The following is a 12601-nucleotide window of genomic DNA, read 5'->3' as shown; positions in this document are numbered from 1 at the left end:
ATTTCACACTTATCAGTCCTGGCCAGGTAGCTCAGTTGGTTAGAGCATTGTCCTGACATACCAAGGTTGTGGGTTCAATCCCCTGGCAGGGTACATACAAGAAAAAAACCAATGAGCCCTGACCGGTTTGGCTCAGTGGATAGAGCCTTGGCCTGCGGACTGAAAGGTCCCGGGTTCGATTCTGATCAAGGGCGTGTGCCTTGGTTGCGGGCACATCCCCAGTGGAGGGTGTGCAGAAGGCAGCTGATCGATGTTTCTCTCTCATTGATGTTTCTAACTCTCTATCCCTCTCCCTTTCTCTTTATTAAAAAAAAAATATATATATATAATATATATAATAAAAAGAAACAACCAATTAATGCAGAAATAAGTGGAACATCAAATCTATGTTTCTCTCTCAAATAAAATGTTTTAAAATCATTATTCATTATTAAAAATAGCTATCACATCAATGGATATGCGTATACGCATGCAAAACTGAAGGAATGGGCACCAAGTGGAGGGCCACCTTTCTGGCGCTGGAAGAAAAGTTGGGTGGGAACCTAGACCTCAACTGGAATGTGCTTTTTCTGTCATTGAAGCAGGGAGGTGGGCAACCTGCCTGCAGGTGGTAGATTATCATCTGGAGCCCAGGGTTTCCCCTGGAAGCCAGCGTGCTCCAGCCCTGTTACTTCCTCAGAGCCTCCGTTTTCTCACCTATAAAATGGGCACATTCAGACCTACCTGGAAAGGTTAAGGGGTGAATCAGGTGTGCTTGGCTTGGGGGCAGGTACCAAAAGTTGGTGATGGTGGGGCAGGGGGGAAAGAGACATGGGAAGGTGGGTTTAATGCACCCTCCCTCTCCAGCTCCAGGAGCCCCTTCTTCCTGATGTACCCCAAAGCCAGCCCATGCCTAGCACACAGCAGGTGTTCAGTAAAGCTTCTCCCTGAGCGGAGTCAGGCGCTCAGTGAGGGCCCATGGGGAGTGTGCATCCATGTAACTTCCTTTGAAGCCCCGCCCCCTGGCCCAACAGCCTGTAGGGAAACTTTTTTTTGTCCTGAGACCCACGGACCTCTTGGGGGCCTGATGGGGGAGTTCAGGGTGCCCATAAGCTCGGGGGTGGGCGGGGGGTTGCACATCTTTATTTTCACTGACTCTAACCGCCATTTATCATTTCCTTAATTATGAAAGAAGACGACAGCAGGCGTGCGACTTTGTCCCTAATTGAAAACCACAGGTATTTTCACATCAGCTAGCCTTGCTGCAGATAGCTCCGCAGTCAGCGGACCCCCTCACCCCGCAGAGGCGCTGCAGTCATCAGCTTCCGAGTGGACGCGGTGACAGAGGTGTACCCCTAAGTGTCATGTGTTTCAGAATAGCTCTATTTCAAAAGTATTTTTAAAGTGATTGTCTTACACTTTTTTTTCAAGTTTTAAAATTGTAGTAAAATATACTGACATAAAGCTTACCGTCTTACTGTTTTTAAGTGCACAGCTCAGTACGTTGACATGGTTGTGCAACCATCCCCGTCACTCATCTCTGGAACTTTTCCACTTTCCAAACCGAAACTCTGCCCTATTGCACTCTGGCCCCCGCCCCCTCCCCAGCCCCTGGCTAGCACCGCCTGCTTCCTGTCCCCGTGGCTCTGGCTCCGCTAGGGACCGCCTATGCGTGGAATCGCACAGTGTCTGTCCCTCTGTGCCTGGCTTATGCCACTGAGCATAACATCCTCAAGGTTCATTCATGGTGTAGCAGATGTCAGAACTTCCTTTTAGAGGCTGAACAACACATAGGTCATTGAGTTGATATACCACATTTTGTTTATTCATTCATCTAATAGATGGGTCACTAATTTGTTTTAAAAAATATTTTAGTAAATGCATTTCAACATAACGTCCTTGGTCCCTCCTGTATTTTGTTTTATGAATCTACAAATGTTACTTTGAGAGGAGGCCCCTAGATTTTCTGGGCAGACAAAAGCAATTATAATTTTGTGGGCCTCTTTCTTCCTTCAAACAAACAAACAAACAAACAAACAAACAAGAAATGACATGTTACAAAAGCATTGGTATAAAGACAAATATAATCCAGGCTGCAATACTATTCATCCCCCCCCCCCCAATTTTAAAAGAAATAAAAACACTTTTGTGTGCCGCTAAAAGTATGATGGTCCAGAGTACACGTCTTTGCTGTACCCCATGGATCAGGCCGCTCTGGGTACAGGACCCCCAAAAGGGTAGGACGCCTGCGAATTCTAAAAAGTCGTGTTTGCAGCTTCAAGATATGCCATCTCGCTTCCCTCCCCCACCCCCCGCCGCCAACACACAAGTTTCCCCAAACTCCTCCTGGATGGCCGCGACTCCCTTCCTCCTGATTTTGGGGCGCCCCCACCCACAATTTCCCAGCCCCTGCTGTATCTCCCGGACAGTCTGATCGCTAACGTCGATGGCCTGATTTTAAGTGGCGGTTCTTTTCTCACTAGCCGGTCCCCCTCCCCAGGGCAGGCCTTGGTCCCTCTGCCCCCCCTCCCCACATTGGGTGCCCAGGGCGCCGCGGAACGGAGTGCCCGCGCTGCCGGCGGGAGGCGCGCCGGGCGGGGGAGGGGGCGCGGCGGGGCGTCCGGGGGACTTTCCCCGGTTCCGCAGGGAAAGCCTGACCTCACCTCCTCCCGCCCCGTCCGCCCCGGAAAGGGAGGGCAGAGGCCACGGAGGCGGCCCGTCCCCGCGCCCTGCGAGCTCGGCTCCCCGCGGGCACCGGACAGGCCGGCCGGCCGCAGACCCCGGCCCCGGGACGCGAGGTGAGCGGAGAGGGGAGAGGGCGAGGGCCGCCCGGGCAGCGGAGGGAGAGGGCCGGCTGCGCAGGGCGGGCGGGTGGGTGTGTGTCGGGCGCCAGCTGGTAGCTGCGCGCCTTGAAGGCTGGACGCCGGGCTCCTCGCTTAGGTTCCTGGTCCGCTGTCCCTCCACCCCCAACCCACCTCCTTGACCCCACCCCCCCCATTCTCCACCGGCCTCAGAGCTTCTGGCGTCCATGCGCTGCGTCCCCATCTCCCACCTCCAAGGCTTCGGGTCCTCCCCAATCCCCCATTTCTTCCACACCCTGAATTTCTTCCCAATCCCCCAGATCTCTCCCTGGCCTTCCACATCTCCCCCAGCTCCTCATTTCTCCCCCATGTTACTGATTTCTTCCGAAACCTCAGAGCTTTCTCTGTCCCAGCCTCTGAACCTCCTGCCCCACCACCGCTGGCCTCCCCCCAGCCCTGAGTCCCCACCTCTCCCAGGAACCCCAGAACCCCCTCCCACAGCCTGCGTCAGCTGAGAGGGGGATCTCCAGCCCCTCACCCCCCATCCTTTTCCGTGGGGCATGCGGGATTGGTACCAGGGGCCGCTGCAGGTCTGCTCAGGACGGGCACTGACACCAGTCACAGCCCAGGCCGCCCCAGGTGGACAGGTCCGTGTTCCTTTCAGGGGGTTGGAGGAGGGGGTGCCAGTGTGACAGGCAGGGGCGCAGAGTGACAGTCTCCCGAGTGACTTCACAGTTTGGGGGGGAGGGGGGATAGGTGAGTGGGGCAAGTTCCCGAAACTGCCCGGGTCTCTGTTTACTCCTCTGATAAAGGGGCAAACATTAAATCTCCAGCAGACGGTTATGAGGTGCCTGCTGTATGCCAGGAGACACTGTGCAGTAGGTTGGGCACACAGTAGGGACCACGTAGTGCCCTCAATGGAGACCACAGTCAAGACAATAAGCAAAAACGGAAAGGTCACAGGAGTGTCTGCCACATGTAGATGTCAGATAGCTTCCCCACTGGCCTGGCGGGAGGGTTCCTCTGAGGCCGGCGTGGGAAGGGGTCAGCACGTAGTAGGTGCTCAGTAAGCACTTTGGAATAACTGCCCCTTCGGTTTCCTATGCATCTTTCTGAGATAGCCTAGTTATGTTTTGCCTCCCAGGTCTTGTAACATTTCTTTTTATACACACACACACACACACACACACACACACACTAGAGGCCCGAAGCACAGAATTCGTGCAAGAGTAGGCCTTCCTTCCTCTGGCTGCTCGCACCAGTTTCCTCTGGCACCCGGGACCCGGGCTTCCCTCCACCACAGCTTTGTCCGAAAGGTTGTCCGGAAGGATGTCTGATCTAATTAGCATATTATGCTTTTATTATTTTAGATTTATTTATTTATTTATTTTTAATCTTCACTCAAGGGTATTTTTCCATTGACTTTTAGGGAGAGTGGAAGAGAGAGGGAAAGACAGGGAAACATTGATGTGAGAGAAACACATTGATTGGTTGCCTCCTGCATTCGCCCTGACCAGGGCCCGGCCAGGGAGGAGCCTGCAACTGAGGTACATGCCCCTGACAGGAATCGAACCCGGGACCCTTTGGTCCGAAGGAGGACGCTCTATCCACTGAGCCAAACCGGCTAGGGCTTCTAACATTTCTTCATTAGCCAAAAGGAGTGACATATGCCCCTTCTATGCACCAGTCCTGGCGGGAGCAGATGAGGCTCACTGTTGGTTGCCCCCCACACTAGGAAGTCGGCTCCACTGTTTGGGTCTCTGCTATTTCCTTCTCCTCATCAGCATTTCAACATGTGAGGCTATTTCCATTTCTGAAACAGCCAGGCAGCACCTACTTCCTTACATCCTCTCCCCAGCACTGCCTTTCGCCTCTGCACCAGTGCTGTCTCTGCTCAGTCCTGCCTCTTTGTGCCCCCAACTCCCAGAGGCTGGCACTCCCCGTGCTCTCTGCCCTGTGCTGACCTTCCTGGTTACACCGACCTTGGCTCTGACCTTTCTGGATACACCGACCTTGGCCCTGGTGCCCCAGTGGGACCGTATGACATCTGCTTAAAATGAATTTTTAAGAAACCCTGAATCATAGACTGGGGTCCCTCAAAATCAGCACTTAGGAACATTTGGGGCCAGATCATTCTCTGTGGAGGGCTGTGCTGGGTACTGTGGGGTGTTGAGCAGCTCCACCCCCTTGATGACTATAGGGCATTTTCTCTAGAGTCATGACAACCAGAAATGTCCCCAGACATAGCCCAGGGCCCCCTGGGGGAAGGAGTTGTTCCCAGTTGGGAAGCACTGCTCTGGGCTGTAGATTCTCACTGTGGGACCAGGGAGAGACAGATGGTATAGGGAGCTTAAGTGGTGCCAGCGGGCTCCACTATGCCCGAGGTGAGGCCATGGAATCTGAGAGTGGTTGTTGTTTTTTTTAAATACGTTTTATTGATTTTTTACAGAGAGGAAGGGAGAAGGATAGAGAACTAGAAACATCGATGAGAGAGAAACATCTATCAGCTGCCTCCTGCACACCCCCCACTGGGGATGTGCCCACAACCAAGGTACATGCTCTTGACCGGAATCGAACCTGGGACCTTTCAGTCCGCAGGCTGACGCTCTATCCATTGAGCCAAACCAGTTTCGGCTTAGTGCACCATTTTAACAATGCTACTTGTATCAGTTAGCTACATACAGCCGTGTAACAAATCACCCCAGAACTCGGTGGCTTAAAATCAACACCTATGATCTCGCAGTTTCTGAGGGTCAGGCATCTAGGGGCAGATAGGTGAGTGGTTTTGTCTTGGATTCTTTCATGAGGTCACAGTCAAGCTGTCAGCTGGGCTGCTTCACCTGAGGACTTGCCTGCGGCGGAGTCAGTGGGGCTGGAGTTCAGGCCGGCTCCCCGTGTGGCTGGTGGCAGGGGGCCTCAGTTCCTTTCCACATAGGCCCCTCCGCAGGTCTGCTCACAGCATGGTTTACCCCTGACAAATGACAGAGAAGGAGAGTGACTGAGCTCAGCTGGTGTGGCTTAGTGGTTGAGCATTGACTCATGAACTAAGAGGTTCCTGGTTCGATCACATGCTAGGGTTGCTGGCTTGATCTTCACTAGGGGGAGTGCAGTAGGCAGTCCATCAATGGGTCTCATGGATCTCTCTCTCTCTCTCCCTCCCCTCTTGCTCTCTCTCTAAAATCAGTAAACACATATAGAGAGTGACTAAGAAGAAAGCCAGTGTGTTTTATAACTTAACCAGAGGCCCGTTGCATGAAGATTCGTACAATAGACCTTCCTTCCCCTGGCTGCCAGCACCGGTTTCCCTCTGGCACCCAGGACCCAGGCCTTTGCTCCGGCCACAGCGGAGAAGCCAAGCCTCTTCAGTCTTCAGTCTTCACTCTGCACATGTGTATGCAAACTAACACAACATCTTTGCTTGCTGATTTGCATACTCACGCCTGATTGGCTGGTGGGTGTCACGAAGGTAAGGTCAATTTGCATATTTCCTCTTTTATTAGTGTAGATGTCATGAGTGACACCCCATCCAGTCTGCCGTTTTCTCTCGATCGGAGATCAGCTCTGGCAGTGTTGGAAGGACTACCTACGGCTGGGAGAGCCAGGGGGGGGACTCCCGGGGGCCATCCAGGAGATGGACTGCTTTCCTTCCAAACATGTGTTGAGCCCCTGCTGACTTCCAGTCAACGGACCCAGAACTTTCCATACAAGAACACAGCTCAGTTCCTTGAGACAGTCTACCAGTGGGTTCATCCTCATCTTAGGCAGTGGAGTCTGGCGGTCAGGCACACATCACCCTGTGGAGCCAGACTGCCGGGGTTCCGGTCCCAGCTCTGTCACTCCCTGGCTGTATGACTCTGGGCAAGGGACTCCACCTCTCTGGCTCACTTCCTTCATTTGCAAATGGGGGAACAGCAGCATCTACCTCGTGGGTGGTGCCAGGAAAGTGTATGCTGGGATCCTCTCTCAGAGGAGGAAACGCGTTGGGGGAGGGGACACAACTTGCCCAGGGTCCCCCTGATGGGAGAGGTCATGGTGGCCTCTGCAGGCAGGTGGGTGTCTGGGCTGCTTGGTGGTGACCACGTGTTTCCTGCTCCCCGCAGGTCTGCTCCCGGAGTTCCCTGGAGCCCGGTATGGTGAGCGGGTAGGGGACGCCGGGCGTGCAGGAGGCAGGGGTGTGGAACATGCCTCCACCAGCCAGTGCTTCTGCTGCCCCCGGAGGCCGCGCCCAGCCTGCCCATGGCCGGCACGGGCCCGTCGCTCGCCAGTGCCTTTCGCGTCCTAGGCGGCGCAGGCCAGGACAAGCTCCTGTACCTTAAGCACAAGCTGAGGACCCTGCGGCCCGGCGGGCGGGGGGCCGACCTCCTGCACGCCATGGTGCTCCTGGCGCTGGGCCAGGAGACCGAGGCCAGGATCTCCCTGGAGGCCCTGCAGGCGGACGCCGTGGCGCGGCTCGTGGCCCGCCAGTGGGCCGGCGTGGACGGCGGCGCGGAGGCCGCGGAGGAGCCCCCGGACGTGTCCTGGGCCGTGGCCCGGCTGTACCACCTGCTCGCCGAGGAGAAGCTGTGCCCGGGCCCGCTGCGGGACGAGGCCTACCGGGCGGCCCTCCGCGTCTTCGGCGCCAGGGACGACCCCCAGCTCCGGGAGCTCCAGGAGGAGGCCCGGGACCGGTGCGGCTGGGACGTGGCCGGGGACCTGGGCCACTTCCAGCCGCTCCACTCTGCCCTGGGCTGCCTCCCGCCCTCCTCCGCACCCCCCTCCAGGACGCGCAGCCATCCTCAGCCCATCCAGGACCCCTTGGGCTGGAGCAGGGGGTGCTCCCTCAGGTCCACCGGCAGCCCGGCGTCCCTGGCCAGCAACCTGGAGATCAGCCAGTCGCCCACCGTGGCCCTCCTCAGCCAGCACCGCAGCCCCCCGGGCCCCAGCAAGCTGTGTGGGGAGCCCCCGGTGCCCGAGCCTGAGCAGGTCCGCGCAGCCTGCCAGGAGCCCGTGGAGATGAGCTGGCCCTCGTCGGCGGAAGAAAGGGCCGACACCCTGGTGCCGTCAACTAGCCCGGCCCCCGGGCTTCCCGAGGTCACCGATGCAAACCCTGCTGGCCTGCCCGGCGCCGCTGACGCCCCCGGCACCAGCACCCACTTCCCAGTGGAATGCACAGAAGCCCCCCGGGCACCAGCCCCCAAGTCTCTCCCCTCGCCCCCCAGAAACACCTGCCTCGTCGAGGACCCAGAGCCACTACAAACTCCCGTTAAAGATACTACTTCCCCCACGGCCCAGCCGAGCCCACCCACCTCCTCCGCCCCCACAACGTCCCCTCCCGACCCTTCCCTCCCTCCGCCTCCTCCCGCTCCCCCGGCCACCTCCTCCAGCCCGTGTCCCCCGGCCCCCGAGTTCGAGCCGTCCGAGCAGCAGAAGTTCTTCAACTTCGTGGTCCTGCACGCCAAGGCGGACGAGCACACCGCCCTGCGCGTCCGGGAGAGGCTGGAGGCCCTGGGCGTGCCCGACGGGGCCACCTTCTGCGAGGACTTCCAGGTGCCCGGGCGCAGCAGCCTGCACTGCCTGCAGGACGCCATCGACCACTCGGCCTTCACCGTCCTGCTGCTCACGGCCAACTTCGACTGCCGCCTGAGCCAGCACCAGCTCAGCCAGTCGCTGATGAGCAGCCTCACGCGGCCGGGCTGGCAGGACTGCCTGGTCCCGCTCCTGCCCCAGGAGACCGCCCGGTCCCAGCTCAGCCCGGCCACGGCCCGCCTGCTCGCCGGGCTGGAGTGGCTGGACGAGCACTCCCCGGTCTTCGCCAGGAAGGTAGCCAACACCTTCAGGCCTCAAAGGCTCCGGGCCCGCAAGGCCCTCTGGAGGAAGGAGCAGGACGCCCAGGCCCTGCGGGAGCAGCAGGAGTACCTGGAGGGCGAGCGGCAGCGGGCGGCAGCCGTGAGCGCCGCGTACGCCGCCTACGTCCAGGCCTGCTCGGCCTGGCAGGCGCAGGTGGAGCAGCTGCAGGCCGCCTTCAGGAGCCACATGCCCTTCGGGGCTCAGGTGCCCTCTGGGGGCCCGGGGCCCCTGGGGGCCCCACCACCACCCTTCCCTGCGTGGCCCAGCTACCCGCCACCCACCCTGCCTCCGTGGCTGGTTGGCACCCCCAGCCCGGCCTCCCCGCCGGCCCCGCCTGCGCCCCCTCAGAGCCCGGGGCTGCAGCCCCTCATCATCCACCACGCGCAAATGGTGCAGCTGGGGCTCAACAACCACATGTGGAACCAACGCGCGGCCCCGGCGCCCGAGGACCAGGCCCGGGAAGCGGAGTGACCGAAGGACAAAGCCTGACGACCGTGACGCCAGACCCCCTTCGGGCTGGATCTTGGAGGGACCTCCCCCCATGTTCCGGGGATGAGTAGACAGTGGGGTCATCTGCTGTTTTCAGGACGTTGCTGGGGATGCCTTTATGTCTCGGGAAATTGTGCAGAATGGGCCCCAGTAGAAAAATATGCTACTGAGAGGCCAGAATCGGACACGGTGTTGACAGGCTATGGGGATGATGGTGGTGGCAGGCAATGGGCTGGGGACCGACCGTAAGCACCGTGTTTTAATTATAAGTATTTATTGAGTGCTTCTCCAGCACTGTTCTCCTCTGCGAGGCGATCGGTAAAGACGGAAACATGCCTACGGAACTAAAAGGGGAAACTGAAGAGAAAAACACACTTCTCCTTACAAATGGCTGAGCCGGGCATTTCCGGTGTTGGCTGATTTCATTGGGCAGAACTTGTCGCTCGGCTCCTCTCCGGCTGCAAGGGTACCTGGGACATGCAGTCTTCTGACGGGCCGTGTGCTTTCCTAAAGCGACTTCCAATACTAGAGGAGAGGAAAGGGATCGGGGATGCTGGCAGTTTCTGCGGCAGATCTTTGGGGGGAGGGGTGTGAGTGTGCCCTGATGCCCTCAGCAAGGCTGGGCTCAGATCCCACTGTGTGATTTGAGGCAAGTGTCTTCCCCTCTGAGCCTCTGTGTTCTCAGGAGTGGGTTTGATTCCTGTGTTTCAAGGTCATCGCTAAGGTGTCCCTGACACTGCAACCCCAGGGACAGTGCGAAGGCTCACTAGCCGCGTATGGGCAGGGAGGGGATTCATCTTTTCTGGAGGCTTTACAAAATCTAAGCATATTTCCATCTCTCCACACGACTTCCGGAGGTAGACGCTTCTATGGTTGGGCCCATTGTCCAGATGGGGAAAACTGAGGCCTAAAGAGGTGAATTCTGGATTGGAACCGGGGAGATTACAACCCAAGAAGCCAAACTCCAAGGGAGGAGATGGTGGGAGAGCCCAGGAAGGCGACTCTGGGCGGACAGAGCCCAGTAGCTGGGGGCCCCGACCCCCCAGCTGTCTGATTTGCACATTCACTTTGCATGCCCTTTCCCTCAGTGCTTGCCGCCCCAAGGGCAGGCCTGGTGTGATTCACCCAGGCTGTCCTCCCCACTCGCTCTCAGTGGCTGGCTGACTCAGATTTTGTGAGGGCTCTGCTCCCAGCCTCCAGAAAGACGAAGTGAAACCTGGGGGAGGAAAGCCTGCCATAGGGCTCTGGGGCGGGTGGGGCGGGACGGCTTCTGGAGGTGAGAGCCAGCGGCAAATAACAATAGTGGCAGCGAATATTTGTCTCCTCTGACCTGCGTGGACTGAGTGCCTGCCAGGGTTTTCCCAGGCAGTGCGGTGCAGTTGGAGGTGGAGGGGAGGGGAGCAGGGAGTGAGTCATCAAATAAGGAAGCCAGATAGCAGGGCCAGGTGATGGGAGTGTCTCCGGAGAGGGACCTTTGGCCCAGGTGCCAGAGAGGCCTCCCTGAGCCAAGATCTGGAGGAAGAGAAGGAACTGGCTGTGGAAAAGTCAGGTGGGCTGGGGTGGGGATGGTCTGGCCAGAGGATACAGCCAGGGCAAAGGTCCTAGGGTAAGCCATGTTTGACCTGTTGGAGGAACAGCCCCGAGGGGACAGAGGGAGGGAGGCAAGGAAGGAGGAGTCCAGGAGAGGCAGGTCGTGTACAGCCCTGTTTGCCTTGTGGGCTACGGGGAGGACTTGGATCCCGCTGCTCCCCTCCCTCCCCCCACCCTCCCAAGGGAGGTGGCAGCCCTGGAGAGCTGTGCCCTGAGAAGAGAGGGACCTGACAAAGGCGCTCACAGGTGCCCCCTGGGGGCTGCTGTGGGAAGGGCAGACGGGGCCAGGGTGGCAGCTAGAGGACTAGGGCAAGTGGGCTTATGTCCTCCTCCCAACAGCCCCAGGAACTGGCGACTGTCATTGTCCCCAATGTACAGGTGAGGAGACAGGCCCAGAGAGGTCAGGTTCCTTGTACAAGGTCACACAGCACAAAAGTAACCTTCAGGAGCAGGAGAAAGAGCCAGAGGTCTCTCTCAAATTCTGGCCCACACAGAAACCGAGCAGCCTGTTAATTCGTTGTGTTGGTTTTTAAATTCTTTGAAATGTCCTTGTTAACTTCATTATTTGTTTCTCCACCACACCGTGCCCACCCTGGGAGGCCGGGACAGGTCTGTCTTGGTCACTGTGGTGTTTTCAGAAGCCAGTACCGGGCCTGGTACATACTAAGTGGGTGGTCATTTTGATAGCTGTTGAGCACCTGCTGAGTGTGAGCCTGCGGGGGATTGTGGGTACACAGACCTGCTACCTGGGAGGAGAATGTCGATTCATCTGTCCACGAAACCAGCCAACACGTACTGGGGCCCTACGTGTGCAGGCCCTGTGGGCACCCTGGGGGTGACCCGGGACAATGCTGTTCTGTCCGTTCAGTGCGTGTGGCCCAGTGCCAGAGACAGGCTGTTGGGGGTAATGGGGGCTGTGATGGGGAAATGTAGAGGGGCCCTTGGTCAGCCTCGGGGAATTGAGAAGCTGCTGGAAGGAAGGGGGAAGTTAGCTAAGACCTTAGGAATGGGCTGTGGGTTAGGAAAACAGCCGGCAAAAGCCTGCAGGGGCGGCCCAGTTAGGGGCTCAGCTATAATCCCTGTTGCACTAGCGCCCTCTGGTGGCCACCATCGGCCTGGGTGTTTCCTGGGGGACATCCCATGCCCCCTCTAGGCCAAACAGCTTTAAAGAAAAATAGGGAAATTCTCTTGAAAATTATCCCCTTTAAAAACTGTGAAATGTGAATAAGTAACGGATATTTGGTTTGGGAGGTCAGTACTGTGTCCCTGCTTGGAACGATGTCTTTCTGAGATGGACAGTTTCCGGATGTTCTCCCACCTCCGGGCCACAGAAGCTAGTGCTTTACCCAGTGTCACCGCACATGCGCAGCTGTGGCTTGGCTCGGGCAGAACGGGGACAGGAGGTGGGCTGCATCTGAACCTCACAAATTTATGTATTCAAGTGTGATTGTCCCGCTGCCTGGTGAGACAGAGGAGGTGACAGACCTCCCCCCAACCCCACCACAAGTCTCCCCAATCATCAATGTAGCGCTACACACAAATGCACAATCAACAGGGGGGTATCTAAGTTTACATTCGGTTGAACAAGGAATACATTCTCACTCAAAAGGTACCAAAGAGGAATCGGCATAAAGTTGCCCTCTCTTCTCTGCCCCAGCCACCCACTTTCCCTCTATTGATTTGTATCCAATCCCTGCCCTAGCAGCAGCCAGAGGACCCCTCTGAGCACCCAAGTCAGGTCATTTCTCCCCTCTGCCCTCAGCCCTTCAGGGACCCCAACTCCCTCCCTCAGCATACAAGCCCAAACCTTGCCCCTGCCCGTGGGGCTGGGTGGATAGAGCATCAGCCTGTGGACTGAAGGGTCCCAGGTTCAACTGTGGTCAAGGCCACAAGCCTGGGTTGTGGGCCCAAACTTC

The 12601-nt window shown here is 57.6% G+C and overlaps 1 protein-coding gene across 1 annotated transcript; it reads left to right on the top strand.

Annotated features, from left to right (window-relative positions):
• The first annotated feature begins 7016 nt into the window (after positions 1–7016).
• On the top strand, positions 7017–12601 carry TICAM1 (toll like receptor adaptor molecule 1). Its single transcript, XM_036459892.2, has one exon. The coding sequence runs from the start codon at positions 7017–7019 to the stop codon at positions 9075–9077; it is 2061 nt and encodes a 686-aa protein (XP_036315785.1). The 3' UTR covers positions 9078–12601.

Source organism: Pipistrellus kuhlii, unplaced genomic scaffold (genome assembly GCF_014108245.1).
Source record: "Pipistrellus kuhlii isolate mPipKuh1 unplaced genomic scaffold, mPipKuh1.p scaffold_m20_p_30, whole genome shotgun sequence".
NCBI classification, from domain to species: domain Eukaryota; kingdom Metazoa; phylum Chordata; class Mammalia; order Chiroptera; family Vespertilionidae; genus Pipistrellus; species Pipistrellus kuhlii.
Note: the sequence above shows the minus strand (reverse complement) of the source record. Positions and strands in the feature narration are given on the sequence as shown.

Bases quoted from the DNA above. Each gene is read 5' to 3' on its own strand.
- TICAM1 (XM_036459892.2), top strand. From the start codon at position 7,017: ATGGCCGGCACGGGCCCGTCGCTCGCCAGTGCCTTTCGCGTCCTAGGC.